Below are 27,110 nucleotides of genomic sequence, written 5' to 3' on the forward strand. Positions count from 1 at the left end.
GCTGAGGCACAGGGAGAAAAAAGGATCTCTTAAGAATGAAAGAATATTGAGAGAACTGTGTGACCAATCCAAACGGAACAATATTCATATTATAGGGGTATGAGAAGAAGAAGAGAGAGAAAAAGGGATAGAAAGTGTTCTTAAGGAGGTAATTGCTGAAAACGTCCCCAATCGGGGGAAGGAGATAGTCTCTCAGGCCATGGAGGTGCACAGATCTCCCAACACAAGGGACCAAGGAAGACAACACCAAGGCATATAGTAATTAAAATGGCAAAGATCAAGGATAAGGACAGACTTTTAAAAGCAGCTAGAGAGACAAAAAAGATCACATACAAAGGAAAACCCATCAGGCTCTCATCAGACTTCTCAGCAGAAACCTTACAGGCTAGAAGGGAGTGGCATGATGTATTTAATGCAATGACGCAGAAGGGCCTCAAACCAAGAATACTCTATATGGTAAGATTATCATTTAAATTAGAAGGAGGGATTAAACAATTCCCAGATAAGCAAAAGCTGAGAGAGTTTACCTCCCACAGATCGTCTCTATAGTGTATTTTGGAGGGACTGCTATAGAAGGAAGTGTTCCTAAGGCTAAACAGCTGTCACCAGGGGTAATAAAACCACAGCAAAGAAAGTAGAACAATTAATTACTATGCAAATGCAAAATTAAATCCACTACCCCCTAAGTTAATCAAGGGATAGAAAAAGAGAACAGAATGATACCTAATACATAAAGAATAGAAGAAGAGGAAAAAGGAAGAGAAAAAATAAAAAAGAATCTTTAGATTGTGTTTGTAATAGCATACTGAGTGAGTTAAATTAGACTCTTACATAGTGAGGAAGTTAACCTTGAACCTTTGGTAACCACAAATCTAAAACCTGCAATGGCAGTAAGTATATACCTATCGATAATCACCCTAAATGTAAATAGTCTGAATGCACCAATCAAAAGACATACAGTCACTGAATGGATAAAAAAAGAAGACCCATCTATATGCTGCCTACAAGAGACTCACTTTAAACCCAAACACATACACAGACTAAAAGTGAAGGGATGAAATAAGATATTTCATGCAACTAATAGGGAGAAAAAAGCAGGAGTTTCAGTACTTGTATCAGATAAAATAGACTTCAAACAAAAAAAGTCCCAAGAGACAAAGAAGAACATTACATAATGATAAAGGGATCAATCCAACAAGAAGATATAACCATTATAAGTATCTATGCACCCAACAGAGGAGCACCTACATATGTGAAACAAATACTAACAGAATTAAAAGGGGAAATAGAATGTAATGCACTCATTCTAGGAGACTTCAACACTCCACTCACTCCAGAGGACAGATCAACCAGTCAGAAAATAAGTAAGGAGACAGAGGCACTGAACAACACATTAGAACAGATGGACCCAACAGACATTTACAGAACTCTACACCCAAAAGCAACAGAATACACATTCTTCTCAAGTGCACATGGAACATTTTCAAGAATAGATCATATACTAGGCCACAAAAAGAGCCTCAGTCAATTAAAAAAGATTGAAATTGTACCAACCAGCTTCTCAGATCAAAAGGTATGAAACTAGAAACACACAAAGAAAATGAAAAATCCCACAAACACATGGAGGCTTCACAACATGTTCCTAAATAACCAACGAATCAATGACCAAATAAAAACAGAGATCAAGCAATATATGGAGACGAATGACAACAATAATTCAACACCACAAAAATCTGTGGGATGCAGCAAAGGCCGTGCTAAGAGGGAAGTATATTGCAATACAGGCCTACCTCAGGAAAGAAGAACAATCCCATATAAGCAGTCTAAACTGACAATTAATGAAACTAGAAAAAGAAGAACAAATGAGGCCCAAAGTCAGTAGAAGAAGGGACATAATAAAGATTTAAAGAGCAGAAATAAATAAAATTGAGAAGAGTAAAACAATTGAAAGAATCAATGAAAGCAAGAGCTGGTTCTTCAAGAAAATAAACAAAATAGATAAACCTCTAGCCGGACTTATCAAGAAAAAAAGAGAGTCTACACACATAAACAGAATCAGAAACAAGAAAGGAAAAATCACTATGGACACCACATAAATACAAAGAATTATGAGAGAACACTATGAAAAATTATATGCTAACAAGCTGGATAACCTAGAAGAAATGGACAACTTCCTAGAGAAATACAACCAAGGCTAACACAGAAAGAAACAGAAAATCTGAACAGACCAGTTACCAGCAACGAAATCGAACTGGTAATCAAAAAATTACCTAAGAACAAAACTCCTGGACCAGATGGCTTCACTGCTAAATTTTATCAAACATTTAGTGAAGACCTAATACCCATCCTCCTTAAAGTTTTCCAAAGAGTAGAAGAAGAGGGGAATACTTCCAAACTCATTCTATGAGGCCAGCATCAGTCTAATACCAAAAACAGGCAAAGATACCACAAAAAAAGAAAATTACAGACCAATATCCCTGATGAACATAGATGCAAAAATACTCAACAAAATATTAGCAAACTGAGTTCAAAAATACATCAAAAAGATCATCAATCATGATCAAGTAGGATTTATTCCAGGGATGCAAGGATGGTAGAACATTCGAAAATCCATCAACATCATCCACAAGAAGGACAAAAACCACATGATCATCTCCATAGATGCTGAAAAAGCATTTGACAAAAGTCAACATCCATTCAAGATGCATACTCTCAACAAAATGGGTATAGAGGGCAAGTATCTCAACATAATAAAGGCCATATATGACAAACCCACAGCCAGCATCATACTTAACAGTGAGAAGCTGAAAGCCTTTCCTTTAAGATCAGGAACAAGACAAGGATGCGTATTCTCTCTACTTTATTCAGCATAGTTCTGGACTGGAGGTCCTCACCACAGCAGTCAGACAACACAAAGAAATAAAAGGCATCCAGATTGGTGAAGAATGAGTTAAACTGTCCCTGTTTGCAGCTGACATGATACTGTACATAAAAAACCTAAAGAATCCTCTCCAAAACTATAAAATCTAGTATCTGAATTCAGCAAAGTTGCAGGATATAAAATTAATACACAGAAATCTATTGCATTCCTATACACTAACAATGAACTAGCAGAAAGAGAAATCAGGAGAACAATTCTATTCACAATTGCATCAAAAAGAATGAAATACCTAGGAATAAACCTAACCAAGGAAGTGAAAGACCTATACTCTGAAAACTGCAAGACACTCATGAGAAAAATTAAGGAAGATACCAATAAATAAATGGAAACACATCCTGTGCTCATGGATGGGAAGAATTAATAATGTCAAAATGGCCATCCTGCCTAAAGTAATCTACAGATTCAGTGCAATTCCTATCAAAATATCAACAACATTCTTCAATGAAGTAGAGCAAATAGTTCTAAAATTCATATGGAAACACCAAAGACCCCGAATAGCCAAAGCAATCCTGAGAAAGAAGAATAAAGTAGGGGGAATCTCACTCCCCAACTTCAAGCTCTACTACAAAGCCAAAGTAATCAGGACAATTTGGTACTGGCACAAGAACAGAACAATAGACCAATGGAACAGAGTAGAGAACCCAGATATAAACCCAACCATATATGGTCAATTAGTATATGATAAAGGAGCTATGGATATACAATGGGGAAAGGACAGCCTCTTCAACAACTGGTGTTGACAAAACTGGACAGCTACATGCAAGAGAATGAAACTGGATTATTGTTTGACCCCATACACAAAAGTAAACTTGAAGTGGATCAAAGACCTGAATGTAAGTCATGAAACCATAAAACTCTTAGACGACAACATAGGTAAAAATCTCCTGAATATAAACATGAGCAACATCTTCCTGAACACATCTCCTTGAGCAAGGGAAACAAAAGCAGAAATGAACACATGGGACTACATCAAACTAAAAAACTTCTGTACAGCAAAGGACACCATCAGTAGAACAAAAAGGCATCCTACAGTATGGGAGAATATATTTGTAAATGACATATATGACACGGGGTTAACATCCAAAATATATAAAGAACCTCCATGCCTCAACACCCAAAAAGGAAATAACACTATTAATAAATGGGTGGAGGATATGAATAGACACTTCTCCAAAGAAGCAGTTCAGATGGCCAACAGGCACATAAAAAGATGCTCCACCTCACTAATTATCAGGGAAATGCAAATTAAAACCACAATGAGATATCATGTCACACCAGTAAGGATCGCCACCATCCAAAAGACAAACAACAAGAAATGTTGGCAAGGTTGTGGAGAAAGGGGAACCCTCCTACACTACTGGTGGGAATGTAAATTAGTTCAACCATTGTGGAAAGCAATATGGAGGTTCCTCAAAAAGCTCAAAATAGAAATACCATTTGACCCAGGAATTCCACTTCTGGGAATTTACCCTAAGAATGCAGTAGCCCAGTTTGAAAAAGACAGATGCACCCCTATGTTTATCGCAGCACTGTTTACAATAGCCAAGATATGGAAGCAACCTAAGTGTCCATCAGTAGATGAATGGATAAAGAAGAGGAGGTACAGACACACAATGGAATACTATTCAGCCATAAGAAAGAAGCATAATCCTACTATTTGCAACAACATGGATGGAGCAGGAGGTTATTATGCTCAGTAAAATAACAGGTGGAGAAAGACAAGTGCCAAATGATTTCCCTCATTTGTGGAGTGTTAACAATGAAGCAAAACTGAAGGAATAATACAGCAGCAGAATTACAGAGTCCCAAGAAGGGACTAGTGGTTACCAAAGGGGAGGGGCGTGGGAGGGCAACAGGGGAGGGAGGGAAATGAGAATTGAGGGATATTATGTTTAGTGCACATGGTGTGGGGGATCACGGGGAAAACAGTGTAGCATAGAGAAGGCAAACAGTGAATCTGTGGCATCTTAATACACTGATGGACACTGAGTGCAGTGGGGCATGGGGGAGGGACTCAATATGTGTGAATGTAGTAACCACATTGTTTTTTTCATGTGAAACCTTCATAAGAGTATATCAATAATACCATAATAAAACAAAAGAAAAGAAAAGAAATATTGAATAAATATTGATACTTAAGGCTTTTTGTGTATCTGTTGAGATTATTGTATGGTTTTGGGCACCTAAGTTCCTAAATGCATTATATTAATATATTTTGAAATTTGCACTGTTTATTTCATTCTTGAGATAAATCCTACTAGGTTATGAAATACTAAGTACATGCTGGATTGTACTTGCAAATATTTACTTAGAATTTTTGCAGTAATCAAAAATGAGATTGGTTTATAATTTTCCTTGTACTGTTTTTGTCTGGGTTTTGTACAAAAATTTTCTGGCTTTGTTAGCTTTCTTTCTGGAACAGTTTATATAAGATGGGGAGTTACATATTCCTTGAGTGTTTAGTAAAATATATAATATTCTTTTGGGAGCTATACTGGAAATTTCTATTAAAAAATTAACTATTGTCTTGTAACTGCTATAGCAAGTGTTCTTAAAATGTTTTGTCTCTTTAATTTTGATTCATCATTACAGCTGAGGTGTTTTTTTAAATTTGTTTAAATCATTTACAAAGTGTGTTTGTCTTTAAAATATTTTGAGATAATTTATGGTTTCACAGGAAGCTGTAAAGATAGTTTACGGAATTTCTACATAGGGATGTAAACTACAAATGGATGCATGTCCCTTTTTCCTCTAAGGTTTGAACCTATATGATTATAGTACAGTATCAAAACCAGGTCATTGCTACAGTGTGTGTGCAGTCCTGTGTCATTTTATCCCATGTTTGACCACCCTGCACTCAAGATATAGACTGTTTCATCACCACAGAGATCTGTCTCATGCTGTTTCTTTGTAATTCCGTATATTCCTCCCCACTGTACCATTCCTAACCTCTGGCAACTACTAATCTGTTTCCATCTCTGTATTTTTGTTATTTTGAGAATGTTTTGTAAAAGGAATTATATAGTATTTGGCCTTTTGAAACTGGCTTTTTCACTTGCATAATGCCCTTGAGGTCCATCCAAGTTGTTGCATCTATCAATAGATTGTGTCTTTTTATTGCCGAGTAGTATTCCAGTGTATAGGTGTGCCACAGTTTGTTTAAACATTTATTTACTGAGGAACACATTGGTTATTTTTAGTTTTTAGCTATTACAAATAAAGCTGCTATGAACAGTTGTGTACAGGTTTTTTGTGTTGACCTAATTTTTCATTTCTCTTGATAAATACCATGTATTGCAGTTGTTAGATTGTATGGCAAGTTTATGTTTAGTATTAAGAAACTGCCGAAGTATCCCCATAGTGGCCATACCATTTTGTTTTCCCATTAGTTGTGTATGAGAGAGCCAGTTTCATTGCATCCTTGTCAACATTTGGTATTGTCACTGTTGAGCTGTTCTAATAAGTGTGTAGTGATACGTCATCATGGTTTTAATTTTTAATTCCCTGATGGTTAGTGGTGTTGAATAGCTTTTCATGTGTTTATTTGCCATCTGAATATCCTTTTCCATGAAATGTTTCTTCTTGTCTTTTGTTGATTTCCTGACTGTATTGTTTATATTTTTACTGTTTAGTTTTGAGAGTTCTTTATATATATTGGATATTAGTCCTTTGCCAGCTATGTGGTTTGCAAATAATTTCTCCCATAGTATATAGTGTGTATTCTCATCATCTTCATGGGGTCTTTTGCAGGGCAAAATGAAGCCAGCTTTTCAATTCAGTGATTTTTTTTCTATTTGTCTGTTTTAAATTTCATTGACTTTTACTCTTCATTTCTTTCCTTTTTCTTGCTTTGGGTTTATTTTGCTCTTATTCTAGATTCTTAAGGTGTGGGAGCTTAGATTATTGATTTGAGACTTTTTCTCTTTTCTAATGCAAGCATACAGTGTTAAAAATTTCCCCCATAGCACTATTTTAGCTGTGTCTTACATAATTTTGATATTTTGTATTTCTATTTTCATTCTGTTCATGTAGTTTTTGGTTTCCCTGAGATTTCTTCTTTGATCCTTGGATTATTTACATCTATTCCGTTTAGTTTCCAAGGGTCTGGGGGATTTTCTTGTTACCTTCCTGTTATTCATTTCTGGGTTAATCCGGTGTAGTTAGAAAGCACACTCTGTATGGCTTCAGTCTCTTTTAGTTTACTGAGGTTTTTTTATGGCTCAGTATTAGGTTTACTTTGGTTCCATGAGCACTTTTGTATTCTGTTCTTGTTGGGCTGATTGTTCTGTGCATGTTGGTTAGATCCCATAGGGTGAAAGGGTTGTTGTGTTCTTCCATATCCGTGGTGATTTTTGTCTACTTGTTCTATCAGTTATTGAGAGAGGTGTTGAAGTTCTACAGCTGTAATTGTGGATTTGTCTATTTCTCCCTTCAGTTTTTGCTTCACATATTTCACACTTACATTCTTTAATACATACGCATTTAGGATTCCTGTGTTGTCTCCATGGATTGACTCTTTATCATTATTTGATATTGACCTATCAGTGGTAGTTTTTCTGAGCTATAAAATTATTTTTTTCTGATAACAGTATAGCCAGCCACTCATACTTTCTATGACTAATGTTTGTGTGGAATATCCTTTTCCATCCTTCTACTTTCAGCCTACTTATGTCATTATATTTGAAGGGAGTTTCTTGTAAAGACAGCATAGAATTTAGTCATGATTTTTATCCACTCTGCCTGTATGTCTTTTAATTGGTGTATTTAGCCCACTTATGTTTGTTGTAATTACTGATTCTTGCTTTTTCTGTTTTTGTTTTTTTTTTGTCTGTTTTGTTTTACCTATTTTATTTTGATTTATCTATGGTATTTTTGAGTGCATCTTGTATAGTTTTTTAAGTGGTTGCTTTGGCTATTATATTATATATATGCATAACTTTTCTTACTCTACTGGTGTCACCACTTTACCAGTTTGAAATGTAGAAACCTTACCTCCCTTTATGTCCCTTTATACTCCCCATTTTTAATATGATTATCTTAACTGTTTCCTCTACATATATTGAGAAACACATCAGTGGTACAATTTTTGCTTCATCTGACAAAACAATTTAGAAAACTCGAAGGAAAGTACAGTGGAGCTGTGAACAGCATTGGCTTTGACCTCCCTGTGCAGTCAGAAGTGTGTGTAACTTTTGACTCCTCAAAAACTTAACTACTGATAGCCTACTGTTGATTAGAAGCCTTACCAATAATATAGTCAATACATATTTTGTATGTCATATGTATTATATACTGTATTCTTACAATAAAGTAAGCTAGAGAAAAGAAAGTGTTTTTTCAAATTGGCACAAATCTCCAAAAACATTTTCTAATATACTTATTGAAAAAAATCCACACATGTGGACCTATACAGTTCAAACCCATGTTGTTCAAGGGTCAACTGTAATGGCAATTACTCTTATTTTTGCTCTTTCTGTTGTTCTTTCTTCCTTCCTGATGTTCCAAGATCCCTTCTTTTAACACTTCTCTGTTTAGAAAACTCTCTCTAGCCACTGTCCATCAGTGTAGTAAGATGCTATAGAATCACTCCTTGTCTTCTCTGTGTGGTACAGCCCTCCCCGTGCCCCCCCTACATTATGCCTACTAATTGTAATGCCCCTTTTTTCCCCCTTATCCTTCCCTTCCCACCCGTCCTCCCCAGTCCCTTTCCCTTTGGTAACTGTTAGTCCATTCTTGGGTTCTGTGTTTCTGCTGCTGTTTGTTCCTTCAGTTTTTTTTCTTTGTTCTTCTACTCCACAGATGAGTGGAATCATTTGATACTTGTCTTTCTCTGCCTGGCTTATTTCACTGAGCATAATACTCTCTAGCTCCATCCATGTCGTTGCAAATGGTAGGATTTGTTTTCTTCTTATGGCTGAATAATATAACATTGTGTGTATGTACCACGTCTTCTTTATCCATTCATCTACTGATGGATACTTAGGTTGCTTCCTTGAGGGATATCTTTGATGAATATAAAATTCTGAGTGGACAGTTCTCTTAGCACTTGAAATATGTGCCATTTCCTTCTGGGTTCTCTGATTTCTAATGAGAAATTTTACTGGAGGCTTTCAGAATTATTTTCTCTGGTCTTTAGTTTTTAGATTTTTGACCAAAATGTGCCTTGTCATGGATTTCTTTGTCTCATTTGGTGTTTGTTGAATCTTGAACCTGTAGGTTTATTTTTGTCTTGGTCAAATTTGGCAAATATTTAGCCATTATTTCTTTGAATACTTTTCCAGCCCTGCCTCCCTTCTCCTTTTCTGGGACCACAATACACCAACGTTAGAACTTCTGTTACATATCCCACATGTCCTTGAGGCCCCATTCATTTCCTTTTCAGTCTGTGCCCTCTCTGTCATTCAAATTTGGTAATTTCTGTTGTTATGTCCTTGAGACCAGTATTCTTTTCTCTGTCCTTTTCTGCTGTTGAGCCCATCCATTGAGATACTATTTCAGATACTGTTGTTCTGTAGTTCTAAAATTTCTAAGTGGTTTTTGTTTTTATATCTTTTATCTTTGCTGTCATTTTGTGCTTCTTTGCTTAGACTTTCTTTTATTTTCCATTTATTTCAAGAATGTTTGTAATTGCTCTTTGGAGCATTTTATGATGGCTTTTAAAGTCTTGTTTGGTAACCTGTTATCTGTGTCGTCTTGTTTTTGGCATCTGTTGATTGTCTTTTCTCATTTTAGTTGAGATGTTTTTGGTTCTTGCTATACTGAGAGGTTTTTAAAATTGAAATCTGGACATTTTGGGTATTATATTATGAGATTCTGGATCTTAGTTAAATCTTAGATTTTAGCAAGTCATTTATGTTATTGCCCCAGCAGGGGAAGAGGGACACCCCTCCTTGGGGACATTAATGCCAGTTTGGGGACAAGTTCAGGTTCTCTACTTGGGATTTGTTGGCATTTAGTTGGGGAGGGTTCCATGTTACTGCCGAGCTGCATGGGAGTCTATGCCCCCCGCTGAGGCCTTCAGGTAGCGCCTGACCCGGGAGGGAGGGAGTGCCTTGCTCCTCCTGGTGGTGTCTGAAGCCCTGGCTTTTCACTTGACCATCCCTGACAGGCCCCCGTGCAGGAGTGGAGGGGCAGGTTGCTGCTGCTGGATGGGTAGCAGTCTAGACTCCCCACATACTGGCCACACTGTGGTGGAGGGTTTGTTTCTCTCTGGCAGTTATTGTTTGGAAGTTTTCTGTCATTGAAAGCTGCCTTCTTTATCTCCTTTGGTTGGAGAAGTATGCAGGCTCTTCAGGAACCTTTTTTGTGTGCCCGTCAGTGTTTCTGGGTTTCTGGCTTCCCCTGTGCCCAGTGTGGGATGTGTGAGAGGCAAAGAAAACCCAGGAAGCTCGCCACTGAGTTATTCCTGGGCTCTTGGGTCCCTAGCCAGCCTCTTCTCTACACCTTGTAGCATCTTTTTGTGTTTCTTTCATGTGTAAAGTCCAAGGACTCCACCTATACTTAGTGAAAGGGATAAGGAAAGGCATGTTAACTCTATTTCCAGCATCAGAAGTCCATATTTAATTAATTTTGAGTATGTAATATGTTCATATGACATAAAAGTTAAATGGCATAGCAAGATGTACAGTGAAAATAACCTTTTTCCACCCACCTCCCCTCTCAGGTGACCGCTGTTATTCCTGGTTTCTTGTGTATCCTCCTGAGATGTTCTCTACAGATTATCCTGCAGATATGCACACACGGACATTTTTACCCAAGTGGTGGCACAACACACACATCTTTTGCAGCAGGCTTTTTTCTCAGCACTACATCTCAGTGGTCCTTCTGGATCAATAATACATGAAGAACGGCTTCATTCTTTTTCATGGCTTCATGATATCCCATTACATGAAGGTGTCCATTTTTGCAGCCAGTTGAAATGTTTAAATGTTTATCCCATTATCTGTTATGTTCATCATCCATTACACCTTTGTGTCCCCTGTACACATCTTGTCATCTCTGTATACGCCTGAGTCGGGTCTCTGCAGCAGGCTGTGATGTGCTGGAGACGGCTACTGGGCAGACCTGGATCACCACTCTACAGGAAGTCATGTAGTCTGTGAAGATAGCTATTCTCTTGACCACATTTCTCTCTCATGTTCGTAAGGGTGGTTTGGACTACATCTTGCTTTTTTCTAGGTATGAAGAAGAGATTTTGAATATCAGCTTTGTGTACCTTTACTCTCTTCTGTGGATTCTGTTGCTTCCTGTGTAATAGTTAAAAGAAGTAAACTTTTTTTTGTTGTGTGTTGTTATTTCAAAGGGCCCCTTAAACCTAGATCTACTATAATTTGGGCTCAGAGTACTTGACCTACGTTTTTTGGAGGGATAAGATTTACTTTATTCATTAAAATTTTTGAGTGTGGGGGTTTCATTCTTATTTAGCTTAGAATTTTTTTAAGGTGTGGTAATTTTTGGTTAAATATATTGTCCTCAGATTCTTCGTAACTTGGAATGATGTCATGAATTGCAGAATCTTTTTGCCTTTGTCTCTTCAGTCTTTTATACTGATTTGGCAGTTTAATTCTAAATTCATGCATAATTAAGTTTGATTTTGCCCAGAGGTTAGAATCTGTCACTTGTATGGACACACCATGTGAGGATTTTTTAGGTCATTGCAGGCCATCTTGCTCGGGGTGACCCTCTGCAATACCTATCTTGTGCATCAGATGATTCTGTGTGTTGGTGTCAATGGGCCATTGAATGGCATGTCGGATTTCAGAGATGGGTTTTAGTTATTTTTACAGATTGCTCGAGTAAGTTATGGCCTGCCAGACTTTTCTGGCCCCATCGTCAGCCTCATGGCCCCAGATGAGCTCGTGGGCTCTCTACTCTGGGCTCAGTCCCCAGCATTTCCATGTCCGGCCTGCTTCTTAGTCCTGATGTGAGTGAATCTCTCCTTTAGATTTGTGTCACCTTTTGTAATGTGATAGCTTTGAGACTAAACATGACAACGGGTTGGAGTGAGGTGGGCAGACTGATTTCTGACCTGTATCTTTTTCTTTTCACCTCTTCAGCCTATTACTTCAGGATTTCTTTCTGAATAAAAAGTATTCAGATAGACTCTACAGCTTTGTTGCTATTCTTTGTAATAAATTGGGGATTTCATATCTACTTTGAAAAATACTTGCATAAATTTACTAATTTGTTTTGGAATAAATTTGAAGATGGGTTTATGGGAGCTCAGAGTGTGACCAGGATTTGGAATTTAAATGGAAAATTGATTCTTTGTGAAGCTTTCCACATTTGATTAGATGTTAAATTCTGGAGTGAAGTTTTATATGATTATTTACTGCTAAGTATATTCTCAAATATCAGGGTTAAGCTTTTATTAAAATAATTTATCATAAAGCCATCAATCTTTTCCCATAATACAGTTGTTTGATTAATTTTGCAACAGTTAATAGCCAGCAACCTCCTAGTTTTTTCTTTTAATTGGAGGTCAGTTTTTTTTTTCTGTAATAAGACTAAAAATGTATTTTAGATGTATCTGATGCAGTTTTATTAAAGTGACTTGAGAGTGGATAGGCATTATATTTCAGTTTACTTTCTTGTTCTGTATGATATTTTGAGTTTTGCCTCCTCCTATACTGTATTTAAAAAATTGGAATATATTGATATATATTCCATGGGCATTTTACTTACTATCTTGAGGGTTTTTTTTTTCTGGATGAAACTGAGGAATTTAGCAATGTAGCTTCTTTCAGCATTACAAGCAGGCCAGCTGTGTTCCTTTGTGCCATACTGGAAATAATACTGTAATGTAATTTGTTTCTGTATTATTTTATGTCCTCATTGGTAGTGTCTGTTCTGTGAGCACTGTCAACCCCTGATATAACCCTAACATGAAAATATACTTGCATATACACAGGGATTATATATGATCTTTTCTTGATCATTCAGTGTTTGTGGATAGTGATGGAAATCTTTGTGCTGGTTTTCTAAGGTATTGCCATCAGGGAGTCAGCAAAGGTGGTCGACCAAGCCCAGAGGCGGGTGCTGAGGGGAGTGGACGACCTGGACTTTTTCATAGGGGATGAAGCCATAGATAAACCCACATACGCCACCAAGGTGAGCTCCTGCCAGGATCTGCTGCTTCAAGTGCACAGCCAAGAACAGCGGTAAAATGGAGAATGCGGAACAGTAGATTCTCTAGAAGTTGTACTTGTGGGTTGTGGAGTGTATTTTTATTCTTAGGTTTGAAAAGAGATTTTGTTGTTGTTATTGAATAGGCTATTTTTGATGTGGGGCATCAAGTGAGTTCACAAAGCCCCGGAATGCAGAAAGGACTCGGAGAGCTGGGAGCAGGAGAGAGGCAGGTCTGCTCCTGTGAGCAGCTGCAGGTTGACTAAGCAGCCTGTCAGATACAGAAAGCTGCAGATTACTTAATTAAAAATAAGCATTAAAATTATTTAACTAGACATTTGTTCTTAAAAAAAAAAAAGAGCTCCCGATCGCGGCATGGTGGATTGGCTTTCCATCTGTTAGCCCAGTGTTGAGATGACTCCTTGTACTTGGAGGTAGAGTGGCGGTGGAGTAGAATATACACAATAATAAGATTTAGTCCTCCTGTTAAACTGCCTATTGTTTCTTTACACGAATTAACATTCACTTTGAGCAGAGGAGAGCTTTATTCTCTGATAACTCAGTCCGCTAAACTGTTAACCCAGTGCTTATAAACTGTTGCTCTTTCTGTTGTGAACTGAAGCTGGACCTGTTTTGGTTTCTCTTTCTTTAGTGGCCAATAAGACATGGGATAATTGAAGACTGGGATCTTATGGAAAGGTTCATGGAACAAGTGATTTTTAAATATCTTCGAGCTGAGCCTGAGGATCATTATTTTTTAATGGTGAGTAACTGGAACTAAGAGGAATATACCCTGTAAATTCCTAATTACTTAGATTTTAAACTCAAGATACTGTTCCCTGGGGAGTTTTTAATTCCTGCTAAAGCTGTATGAATTGGAGTGCTTTTTTGGCAAGTAATAGAAGTCTCACCAAAAATGTCTAAAATCAGTAGGGGCTCATTTTTTCACAAAACAGGAAGGCCAGAGTTGGGCAGTTCCAGGGTTGGGTATTTCAGTGGCTCAACCACAGAAATGAGGACCTGGCCCAGAGCGCTCACCTGGCGTCTTGTGTTCGTTCCCCTCAGGCCCCAGCATGGCTGCTGCCCAGGTTCCTATACCACCTCTTAGTATATTTGCATTCGGAGGTAGAACCACTTTTTAAGAATTAAGAATTCCTTTCCCAGAAACCATCCCAGCAGATTTGCCCCATTTGTCCATGCCTAACCTGGTCACTAGTGTTGGGGAGGAAGAAATTTCCTCCACCCCCAGAGGTTCTCCTAGCTGGCCTAAGAATCACATTGACATGAGACACATCAACAGGAGAAAAAACCCCAAATTTTTTTACATAACCAATGGAGAAGCCATAGATACGGGTTCCAAAGCCAGGGAGATTGAGGTTTATTTGTTGTCCTGAACCAAGGAGAAGGGAGGAGGGGCCTGAGACTTCAACAGGGAAAGGGAAATAATTAACCGAAATATGAAAAGAGTAAATGTTTGATAAATGTTTGCTGGGACAGACAGAAACAGTCTGGGGGTGGGGTGGGCACAGAGATTATTAGCAGATTTAGCCGCATCCCTCTCTGTCTACCACATCTAGTTTACATGATAATATAGTTATCGAAGGCGATAGCTCTCTTCCTGGAGCAGGTCCTCTGTTTAAATTCTTTGTATGCAGGTTGAGGGTAGAAGGTCAAGGTATCTTCATGAGTCTTTTGGACTTGTTGGTTTTCAACTCTGGAATAATCTACGTGTCACAGTGGTGCATCTAGGGCAGCCTGCTCTCGGCCCCTACACTAGCAAGGGGAATGGAATTTCCTTGCCAGGTTTAGATTAATCAAGATTCTTTTCCTGGGGCCAGGAAGGGGACCATCTCTGATCACCCGGGGCCCCGGACGGTTAAGTACCTAAACAGGTCTCCAACAGCAAGGAGGATGGAGGGAGGACTGAATTTAGGAAACTAGCTGTGTACTTGGGCATTCTTGTGAAGTAACTGGATGACTCTGCATTTTGCTTCCTACAGCAGAGGAAATTGAGTCAGGATGTTGTTTTGCCAGGGTGTATATCTTACTGAAAAATAAAATTGAGCTGAGCTGTGGGCCCTGATTATGGTACTTTGTTCTTGTTCAAACAAATAAAATATATCAGAGAAATGAGAAGAAATACCTCTTGGTTATGGAATCTGTTCTAATTGTGCTACTCGACATTATATGTTCCCTTTCATAAAATGTTCTTTTTAAGTTAAAATTAATTACATGTACAAAATGCTTGCTTTATGGAGAACAGTTGCATGTACCATAAGCCGCATATTAAAACCTCCATGATTTAGCTTTGGATTTTTTCCCTGCAAGTACATTGTCAAATGGTCCTAGATCCAATTACATAATTCTTTCTAATGTTAAATATGGAGTTTTGTATAGAGTTATCTGGTTTAAATATGTTAACTACAAGGCTATTCTGATAGTGAGTGGAATCTATGTATTTAATATCTATTAAAGCAAGTCCTTGAAAGTGCTGTGATCTTTTTTTCTGGCTGTCTCTTCACACGTAGGAATTGCCAAGTATAAGTACTGGATTTTACAGGCCACTATGTTATTTTCTGTCCTGTCCTTGCACAGTGGTTTATGTAAAATAAATGAAACCACAAAACTGACAGTGTGTCTGAGTGGTTATGTCTTTACAGCCAAAACAAATCTCAGATTCCCACCTATCATGTTTGGCATTTTCCTTCTAGCACATCACGTCACTACCTGTTGATTGGACTTTAGGGCCAGGCACCAAGCCTAGCTGCTTCCTTCTGTCTGCCTCAGCTGAGTGTGCAAGGAGTTCTCCCTCTTACTTCACTTAAAGGGACATCTAATCTGGCCTGTGGAGCAAATGCACACCACCAGGACACAGTCCACAGCAAGTTTTTCCTAAAAATGTTTTTCTGATTTAGCTGGCATATATAGGCCAGTAAGGTCAAACCACTTGCCAGGAGGGAGTTGGAGGTCTTTGGTGTGAATATGGAAAAGCTAAAGTCTGTTTGCCAAAAATGAGTGCCTGCATGAATGTTCAAAAAATTAGGTTTATTAAAGATAAGAAATACTGTGTTTTATGTATTGTGCTTTGAATTCTGCAAGTCAGTTCATTGCATGATATGATTGAGGAAGTCATGGAAATGGTAAGTTTCTTTCAGGTTTATGCCCTTAATCATTAGTTAATGAAATAGTTAAAGAGGAGGGAAGCAGGTGCATCAGATAAGAGCTTCTTTTTGATACAAGCGAGTGTAAATTATAGGTCCCTTGGTAGTTCTCAGAATTGTTCTTTCTGACTGTTGTGACCAGATGTCGAACATACAGGGTGAGAACTAGCTTATTACAGCTCATATTTTTCAAGAAGTTTCAGAGGCTCAACTCACTTTGGCTATGTGGATTGAGCAGATAGCAAATGGAGAATCATATATTCTCTTCCATACTGAATTGCTCAGAGTTCAAAACAGAATCATGTATTTTAAAGAATTGTAGTGCTCTTGAGTGGAAATTGAGTTGTAACTTCAGAAGAGATTTGTAAACTTTTTGCGTATGAGTCAAGGAAGAAAGGAGAACACCTTGCTCTAGAAGGCCCAGGAGCTGGAACTCCAGTGCCCAAGAGCAGGAAAGGTGAGTGTTTAGCCCACAGACAATCACCCTTTTTGTTCCACTGGGTCCTCAGTGGATTGGATGGTGCCCATGCGCGTTGATGAGGGCAGGTCTCTACCCAGTCTACTGAATGCTGATCTTTTCCAGAAACACCCTCATAAACACACCCAGAAGTAATGTCTTAGCCCAGTCAAATTAACACATGTGGTATGTTCTGACTTACTAATGGTCCGCTTCCTGGTCCTTGAGCATGATTAGACCTGCCCTGTCCAGGACAGCAGCCGCCAGCCAGCAGAGGTTGATTCCTTGGGTTTGCTTAGGACCGGGCCATGTGCTTTCCAGATTCCGGTATATTGTCATCTCCTCTCCTGTTTTCCATTCCTTGAGGATTTATATTTTTAAAGAGGTTTCTTTACTGTAATTATACAGGGGTTTGGGGGTAGAGCATATTAGGTACATATGTTCATTTTGTTGTCTTTATCCAGAAGTATGGATTGGTTTTTATGGTACTGATTATTCATTTTTGAATCAATACCAGATGATATTTTACCATTGTTATGAATAAGAATGTTTATGTAGCTTGCATTCATGTGATATTTTAATCCTATGCTTCAGTATTAAAAAAAAAAAAGAAAAACTTGATATTTCCAATTTAGATCTTGTTATATATGATAGTTTGGGAAAGTTTCATTTAAATTGGCCTCCTAAAGGAACAATCACTGTGTAAATATAGAAGAAATGGAGGATTGAGGAAGAAATGGATTTATGATTGTGGCTTTCAGAACCCATGAGTGTATACCCTTAATAATACTAAATTTGTTTCAAGAACCAGGAGAACCTAGTTATATTGTGAATGTGCCCTTAAATGGAAGTACATAGATTTTAATGTAAATTCTTCACAGATGGTAAATTGTTTGGCAGCAATAAATATAATCTTTGCACATACAGTTTTTTCTGTGTTGGAGCATTTTTTTAAATATAAAAACTGCCAGTGTTTAATTTTGGGGTCCAGAAGCATTCATAATTTTATGAGTCTTAGCATACCATTTCACGCTGCCATCTGTAATGTACAAGAGGCCCACTTTATTTGTATTCCTGTCAGTATTGATTAATACCATTTTTGGTTATTTGATGGGTTAAAAATTCACTTCATGCTTTAATTTGCATTTTTGATAACTTTGATCTTAAACATTTTTTCTCATTTATTAGTTGTATTTCCTCTATTGTGAATTGCCTGTTCGTTTCTAATGCTCTTGTACATATCAGTGTTTCATTGCTTTTTCTTACTGCTATGATTTCTGTGAACTTTTTCCTTAAATTTTTTTTTGTGATAAAATGTACATACCATAAGATTTACCATTTTAACCTTTTTGAATTTACAGTTTGGTGGCATTAAGTGTATTTACAGTGTTGTGCAGCTGTCACCGTCACCTATCTTTTGAACTTTTTCAACTTCCCAAACTGAAACTCCTTCCCCATTAAACAACAGTGCCCCCTCCCTGCCCTCAGCCTCTGGTATCCATAGTTCTATGTTCTGTCTCTATGAATCTGACTGGGGGCCTACATAAGTGGAATAATTACACACTTTTTCATGTCCTTTTGTGACTGGCTTATTTCACTTAGCCTAACAAGGTTCATCATGTTGTGTAACCTGTGTCAGAATTTGCTTCTTTTTTATAATATTTCATTGTACGTAGTACCGCATTTTATCCTGTGAGCTCTTTCTGTGATAGGAAGCTTTGTTAGCAGATTTCTTTCTCAATTGATATTTTTTTGCCTTTGTAGGTAATGTTGTTGAACATCTCTTTAGATTTTTGTGTACTAAACCAATTTTCCTTTGATGTTTATATTTAATTTTCATTCATCTAGGATTTATATAATTTATGTATATGTAATTTATATAATTCTTGTTGGTAACGTCTTCCTGTCGGTTCCTTTCTGCTGCAGACCAAACAGGCAGCTCTTAGCTGACAAGCAGGAAGCATTCCCTGACTATGCATGTACTTTTCATACCTTTTTATCTTTCTCTCCTGATATGTTTCCTCCTCTACTCAGTTTAAATGCTTTGTTTATAAAGTTAACTTATTTGAGAGGGTGTTTGGATTTCCATGCAAGGCGAAAGAAACTTCATAGATACGTTACTGATAATTATGCTGGCGTGATTGAGCACTTGCTCTGCGCACAGCCCCATTCTCACCCCCGATCCAAGTATTTACATGTACTTACTTATTGAATCCCACCAACAACCCTAAGTTAGGGAGTTATTAGGCCCATTTCTCAGATTGATAGGAGGTATTTAGAGAGATATATTGTAACCAGTACTGTTGGAATCTGTAGCTATTATTCATGTACTTTAAAAGAAAGAAATCTAAAATAATAATCGCTGATGTTTATAGTGCTATGTGCTGGGCATTTAGCGGTATTAATAAATTTAATGTCAACCCCTAGAAGTAGGCACATTAAAATAATATGTTGTTGAGTGACGTTTAGGTCCCTGTTTACAATCTGCTTTGACTATGACTTCATTATTTCTCTCCCATGTTTTAGGATTGCTTTCTCTTCCCCATCCAGGGAATATATTGATTCTGACTACAGTGATTAAAATGTACTTGGGTCACTGTGTTTGAGCTTTGCATCAGTTGCTACACAAGAGTCTAAAGCACCCAGCCAGTTGATAGCCAGATTTGTTTGTTTAACAAGATACTAAACATGTATAGCACAGAATTTAAAAGGTGCAGAAAGATTTCCAGTGCAAGTACACCTCCTTCCCACTTCTGTTGTACCTCCCAGGTCCCCTTCCTAGCAGAAACAATTTTCATCAGTTCCTAACCAGTTCATTGTTTTCTTTCCAGAGATAATTGTGGGCAGGCATGTGGATTATATATAAACTTTTGTTTTATACAAACAGTAACAAAATAAATATGCAGTTGTACACCTTGGTTTTTTAAGAAAATAAAAACTCTGCTAAAAACAGAATATGAAATTTAACTTCCTAACCGTTTTTAAGTGTATAGTTCAGTAATATTAACTATCATTGTGTAATTGATCTCTAGAACTTTTCCATCTTTGCAAAACTGAAACTTAAATGCATTCATTGAACAATTCCCTATTTCCCCTTCCCCCATACAACTTGCTTTTTAAAAAAGAGATTTTATTAAAAATTGTAGATATGAAAGAATATGTAGGAATGTATATAGTATGGAGACATCTTTCTCTTTTTAACAGTTTACATTAGAGATTGTTTCATATCAGCACATATAGAGCTCATTCTTTTTTTTTCATTATGGTATCATTAATATACAATCACATGCATGATAGAGCTCATTCTTTTGAATTGCTGCAGAGTATTGTATTTTATGGATGTGACATAATTTATAAATCAGTTCCTTAATGATGGACATTTAGGTTGTTTCTGATCTAGCGAACAACAATGACTTTTGACCTCTGTGAAGCACCTTGTTTAAGATGGATCTCTTGCCTATTTGATTTTGTCTCATGGTCTTAGCTAAGAGATTTTCTTTTTAGTAGGTGAGTTCTCACTTGTATTTGCTGATTATTTCAGTAATAAAAACTTACTTTTATTGAGCACATTCTGCATGCCAAGTGCGGCAGTAGGCACTCAGGTTACTTTCATCATGCCAGTGATGTGAGGGAGGTGCTAATAGTACAGAGAGAGGAAATCACTTTCCTGACAGGCAGCACGCAGACAGGCCAGCTCTTTTGTTCTGTATTATGTTTTCTGTTTTTAATGTGCTTTCTGTATGTATGAATTAAAAAAAAAACCCTCAGGCTTGGTTTTCTCTTTGCCTTGAATTGTTCTAATATATTTTTTACATATTTTAATGTAACTATAATTTTATAAAATATATTTACCCTATATTAGGTTAGGGAGGATTAAGTACTTCCTACTGTGGTTAGTGACCAGGTTGGTACATTTCCAGATTTTTCTTCCTCCTCTTCCTTTTCTCTACTACCTGCTTTTGATTATGTTACTAATTTATTCTAATGTTAAGATTTGTAACTTCATGTTTGCTAACATCTCTGATAGTTTATCACTGTCTTTTCCATGGGTAGAGGATATCAGTGTCTTTATATTCCCTCCTTTCCTTTGGTATTTCTCAACTTGATATTATTTCTGCTGTTGTAATTTATAACATTTACAATCTGTTCTGTAATTCCCAGAAAAGAAAAATCTTTAGTCCCATGCCTTAAATTTTAGGATCAGTTGCTTATTGTAACTGCTTCAGGTGTATTTACTGCATTCTTCTAAAGTTTATCTTCTAATAGTTAATTCATGATGGTCTCACAGGAATCAAATTCTCCCAAGTTCTTACATGTTTAAAGATCCTTTGTTTTTGCAACATACTTGATTGACATTGTGGCCAGATGTAGAATTCTTGGGTCAAACCTTGCTCTGCAGACTCTGTGAGAATGGTGCCATGTGTGACCGTATTAAATATAGCTATGGTGATGGCTGAGTCTGGCTGTACTTTGGCTTGAAGAGGTGTCTTAGTCTGATGTAATGGCTGTAACAAATACCATAGGCTGCACGCCTTAAACAACAGGTGTTTGTTTTCTCACAGTTCTGGAGGCGTGAGGTCCAAGATGACGGTGTCGTCGGGGTGGTTTCTGGTGAGGACTGTCGTCCTGGCTTGCAGACAGCACCTTCTGGCTGTGTCCTCACAGAGCCTTTCCTGTAGAGTATGGAGAGAGCTCTCTGGTGTCTCTTCCTTTTATTATAAAGACATTAGTCCTATCTAATTAGGGCCCCACCACTACAACCTTGTTTAGCCTTAATTACCTCCCTGGAGGCTCCATCACTAAACAGAGGCACATTGTGGGTTGGGGCTTCAAAATAAGAATTTTGAGGGGCGAGAGTGATTACCAAAGGGTAATGTGGACTTTTTTTGTGAGAAGACCCAGAGAATTCTTATTTATTCTTCTTTCTTCTTTTTTTTGCAGCTTTAAATATGTGATGTATATCCATATTTATTGACATGGAAAAATGTTCACAACATATTGCTGAATGACAAAAAGCAGGTTTATTCTTTTTATTTTTCTGTAATCCTGTTATTTCCTTCTATTTGGTAATGATTATTTTAAAATAGATACTTGAACCTTTTGAAATGTTGTGATTTTTATCTACTTTGTTCCTATATTTTTCTGGGTATGTGTTTTTAATCTGCCATTTGTGTTTCCTGTTACATTTCTTTTACCCCTCTCTTTTTCTTTTAGTATTTTTGTATGGTCTTTGGTTTCTTCCTGCTCTTTCTGCATCTTTGAAAGAGGGGAGTCCTTCGTGGACCAGCAGTGTGTGTGAGTTCAGGCTGGAGGGCAGAGCAGTGTCTTGGGGAAGCCGCTTCTGCCCTGGCTTTTTCCTGCCGTGCAGCTGATGGCAGAGATGTTCCCCCTAACCTTGCCTGCTGTGCTCTGATGGCAGGTGGGGCCTGGGGAGGCTTCTGCAGCGGTTCTGTGCGGATCGATTGTGTTCCAAGCAAGGGCTTGTGCTTTGCTCCTCTTCGGGGTACTCTCATCGTCTGAGATCTGAAGCCTCTGGCATTCTCTTCTGATGGCCTCACTGCCCTGCAGAGTTTTATTGCCCTTGGCAACTTGCTGCAGAGCGTTTAGCCTCACGGGGCTTAGTGTTATGTTACCAAAGATAGGCGTTCCTTGTCTGTAACTTGTTCTTGTTTTGGGGTGGTTAATAAGAGTAGGAGTGTTTAGAGAGGTCTTTACTTTGCCATCTTTAAAGCTTTTAAGATCCGCAGCCAGAGTTCTTTAATTACTCTAGGTGTACTCTTATCTTTTAAATTAAGGAGTGGTACAACATCCTAATTAACAAGCTTTTAGGTTAACTTTTTTATGGTTCTGATGTAATTACATAAAATTTGGCTGAATACTAAATACAGTGAATGTTTTCTTACAGACAGAGCCTCCCCTGAATACACCAGAAAATAGAGAATATCTTGCAGAAATTATGTTTGAATCGTTTAATGTACCAGGACTCTACATTGCAGTTCAGGTAAAAACAAAGCTGTTCTTATGATTCCCAAAGGATCTTAGCTGTCTAATACTGGACGAAATGGTTGATCCCAAACCAAAGGCTGCGGTGTTGTAAGGTTGTGTTGTGTGCTCTCTCCCTTCCTCTCCTCCCTCAGCACACACACAGGCAAGGTTCGAGTGCCAGTGCTCTAGAGAACATGTGCCATGATTTATATGAAACATATTTATATGTTGGTGTGGAATTTGTTTGGCTCTGTCTTTTTACATTTGTTAAAATCTATTGTATTTTTCTCTGGGTGACAAGATTAAGATATAAATGGGGTTCTTTTTTAGGCTTCTTTCACTTCTGATCATAAAAAAGAAAAGATATTACAGAGTCTGTTAAAAAACAAAATACCTCTAGAGGGTTCCTTATGGATTTTGGATCCTGCGGTTCTATGAGCTTGCAGAACTTCCTTTGAAGCTACTTGTTCTTAGAGTAGGAATTTTTGTTGGTTTTGGTTGTTACATGTCTGCCATCCTCTATAAGGGAATCGACTGATGTTTTTGGGAAGCACTGAGGCAGGTGTTCCCCAAAATGTTTTCTGCCTACTACTAGTCCCTTATTTCTGAGAAAGAGGAGGAGGAGTAACAGCATAGAAAAAGAATTTGGGAGACACCACATGTTGTAGCCTGCACGGTGACCCACAGTGTGTAGTTGCACAGGAAAGGCCCTGAGAATGCCTGTGTTGAAGAGGTCCGTTTATTCGAACACCTTCAAGTTGGTGTATCCAGAAATAGTTCCCCTCCCTATGTTATGTTCCATGGAATAGGGAGCCACTTTAGGAAACACTGGACTAGTGGCTCACAAAGACATCTGTGCATCAAGGTCACCTGGAGAGTGTTTTTTATAAGTACAGATTCTCAGGCTTCATCTTAGACCAAGGTTTTTCAGCCTCAGTGCTTGGGTCAGGCATGTCTTTGTGGCGGGGTCTGTCCTGCGCACAGTCTCTGGCTTGCATTCCCTGGGGGCAGCACCACTACAGCGCCAATCGTAAATGGCGCCAGATGTCACTAGAAGTCCCCGGGAGAGCAAATTTGCCCCTGGCTGAGAACACTGTCCTAGTCCTACCAGCTTAGAATTTCTTGGTGTGAGAGTTAGTAATCTGTCTTTTTAAAAACTCTCCACGAGTTATCCTACTGCACCCTGTAAAGGACCCATCCTTGGAACCAGTGGATTAGAAATTAAAATCTTAGTCCATAATTAAATGCCTTTCTCAATGGTTTTTCTTTGTAAAAATTGGACTCTTCTGTTAAAATCTTGACTCCTCCAATTTAAGTACTCTAAATTTGCATGTTGTCCACTTTGGAATTGCATTTTGGGGGAAAGATGGAGGACAGGGAAGGACAAGAGTTGCTTAGATTATTTAAGAAAGAGCTTATCGACTGCACCTGAGGACAAGCAGTCACAGTCCCTCAGAGAAAGCCCCACGTGCAGACCGTTTGCTCATCTGTTTCCAGGCAGTGCTGGCCTTGGCAGCATCGTGGACGTCCCGGCAAGTTGGGGAGCGCACGTTAACAGGGATCGTCATTGACAGCGGGGACGGGGTCACCCACGCTATCCCAGTGGTAAGCTCAGCACTCGGTGCTTCACTCTCTGGGGGTCTCACCTGATGCCAGGTAAGGGAAGAAGTCAAAAGAAAAAGTACAATACCACTTGTAAAGTCATAGCTCTGCTTGGAAAAGAAAAGGTGGCAAGAGTTTTTAGACCCAGGCATATGAGAAAGAAAAAGATGCCCAATATCCATGGTGTTGGAAAATTTAAACTGGCAGTGGCAGATTTCTGCAGTTGGGATTCGGCAATTGTTTGGGGCCTCTGGGGCCTCTGCTCTGTCCACTGTGCGTAACGTCACCAGGAAGATTTTCCTGGCTTAGTTCTGAGCTGTCGGGGTAGACTTCAGATTGGGTATCAGACTCGTAGGGGTGGTGATTATCTCTGTGTTCTGTGACAGCTGGTGGATGGCTGTAGCTAGCTCCTGCTTTAGAGAAATTGCTTCCTGTTTTTTAATTATTTAAGATCCAAGGAGAGATTGTGCCATTTGACCTGCAAGATGCTCTGTAATGTCACTTTTTGGTTTTAATATTAAAAATATTAGAGAAGTGATTCCTAATTCAGGCTTCTAAGACATCTATATTTTTCTTTTGGTCCAATGAACTATTAAATGGGTTAAAGATTTTTTTAAATTAATCATAACTGTCTAAAGGAGGCTTATAGTGGAAAGTCAGACTTATTATTCCTGATCCTCCTCCTCGAAGTCCCCTTCTCAGAGGTAACTCCTGTTACTGGTTATTTATGTATATTACAAATATATTTTCTGCCTGTAAGGGTGTGTATGTGGTGTGTGGTGTGTGTGGCCTTTATAAAATGCAAACTAGGATTTTAAAAATAATTCATTTACTTGATAAAAATGGTCACCATTTCATTTCAGGAAGTTCAAGGAATGATGTGTTAATATGCTAATACGGTAGTTCCTTCAAGGTCAGAAGTCACCTAAGGGGAAGGGTTAGGTTGATGTGCTTTGAGGTAGAAAAAGCCAGACTACTTTCGTGCCCATCCTTGTGCCCCTGCCAGTGTGACTTTGCACAAGGAGAGATGGGGCAGGAGTGAATGGCACCCCGCAAAGGGTTCTCTGTGCTTGGATCACCTTTCAAGCTAATCTCATAACTCTTGTGTCTGCGGGTCACTGAGAAGTGGCCCTTGAGGTGTGACCCTGACTGGGGAATTTGGGCGCCTGGCTTTGTCTCTGAGGTGTTGCCTTCAAAGATCAGTGCAGGCCGGGCCCCAGAGCGAGGTGTTATGGGCCTGCTGCTGTCTCTGTCCCATGGGTCTGAGGAGAAGGGAAGAAAACGCTGGTTTCACGTGGTATACGGATCCACAGAGGAAGTTGTTTTAAGAATTTTTATCTAGATTTTAGTTGTTTTTTTTTTCCTGATTATAAAAATTACATTTATTGTACAAAACTTGATAAAATAGAAATGTGAAGAAGAGAATAAAAGATCCATAAACCCACCCAGAGAACTGCATTATTATACTTTTGGCTGTATAGCCTTCTAAGCTCTTTTTATTAGATACGCGTATGTGTGTGTTTTAAGTGAGATCTTAATATCCTTCTCTGGTTTTGTATAATATAATCCTAAAGTTTTATTTTGCATATTGATTTATCCCTGTATTTGGTTGTGGTTAAATATTCTATGAGAAAATATTTAATAACTATGCAGTAACCCATCATGTGTGTATGGCATAATTCCCTTATTTTCCTATTGTTGGACATTAGGTTTAAAACATTTTTTTAAGTATTGTGATAAAGTGGGTAATGGTTGAATTAATTTTAGAAAATGTTATATGTAATGCAAAGAATATAATAATTGTAAATAGTTTGTGTTTTAGCTAATATTCTTATCAATTCAAGTTGTACATACTTTTTATCTCCATCTTAAAATACAAATAACTTGGGACGGTGGAAAAGTCAAATTTTCTCTTCTAAAAGTTAGGTACATCAGAAAGAAACATAACTGGGGCTCAGTAGCTTGTCTCTGCAACTTAACTGGCAACTGTATCTCATGTTTATTATCATTAGAACTAATGCTCTGGTCCAGTGAAGTCAGCAGCTCGCCTCTCTTCCCTCTGACTCACATGGCTTGTAGCACAGAAGCCGGTGCTATAATGTGAAACTTGGGATGTCTCTTTATCTGGTAGAACTGTGGTAGGGTGTTACCCACTCTGACCAGCAGCCCCCTGTAGAGCAAGCTGAATGTGTGCCCGAACCTGTGGCTTCTGTGGCGAGTCGAGTCCCCAGGAAGGTTGGTGAGGGGCCTGGGGCTGTGTGCGTGCTCCGGAAGGTGAACTCTTGGCACTGGCCCTGCTGTGATGGGCTGCAGCTCCTATCCTGGCCCTGGCAGATATGCTTCATTGGCTTAGGAAGGCAGCTGACCAAGAGGATCCCCACTCCTGACCAGCGCTGGTCTCGGTGGCATGGCTTTCAGTTAGCTTCTCAGAATTATTCCTAGTGAGTTCAGCTCTTAGTACAATAAATGGCCCATTGTTGAATGCTTAGTACATGCCAGAAAACAGTGCTACGTGCTGGACCTACTGTTTCATTAATTCTCTATTGCAAACCCCACCAGATACTACTGGCCCCATATTACGGATGAAGGTATTGAGGCTGAATCATGTTAACAGACTTGTCCAAGGTCATTCAGCTGACAAGTGTGTGCACCTGGGATTTGAATCCAAGTTCTCAGAATTTAAGTCCTGCATACTTAGCCAAATTCTTGACTTTTAAATAAAAGTAGAGTGATAATTGGTTTAACAATTTACAGAGAAAACTTTCCCTTTTTGTTAGAGGAACAAAAAAACTATTGGATTTGTTATTCTGACAGATAGCATTACTTTTTTGAAATGAAC

General features: G+C 38.3%; 1 protein-coding gene across 11 annotated transcripts in view; it reads left to right on the plus strand.

Moving 5' to 3' along the window:
• The window catches only part of ACTR3B (actin related protein 3B), a 104,203-nt gene that overhangs the window by 34,203 nt on the left and 42,890 nt on the right, over window positions 1-27,110 (plus strand). For 5 of the 11 annotated variants that reach the window (XM_036899632.2, XM_036899629.2, XM_036899630.2 and 2 more), the window contains 4 exons: window positions 12,927-13,051; window positions 13,719-13,829; window positions 22,590-22,685; window positions 24,167-24,274. In XM_036899632.2, coding sequence (XP_036755527.1) covers window positions 12,927-13,051; window positions 13,719-13,829; window positions 22,590-22,685; window positions 24,167-24,274 — 440 coding nt within the window. Of the gene's footprint in view, window positions 1-12,926; window positions 13,052-13,718; window positions 13,830-21,624; window positions 21,704-22,589; window positions 22,686-24,166; window positions 24,275-27,110 lie in introns of those variants that run through there. The other 6 variants (XM_057504930.1, XM_036899631.2, XM_036899637.2 and 3 more) reach the window with 4 other exon arrangements.

This window comes from Manis pentadactyla, chromosome 7 (assembly GCF_030020395.1).
Source record: "Manis pentadactyla isolate mManPen7 chromosome 7, mManPen7.hap1, whole genome shotgun sequence".
NCBI lineage: Eukaryota > Metazoa > Chordata > Mammalia > Pholidota > Manidae > Manis > Manis pentadactyla.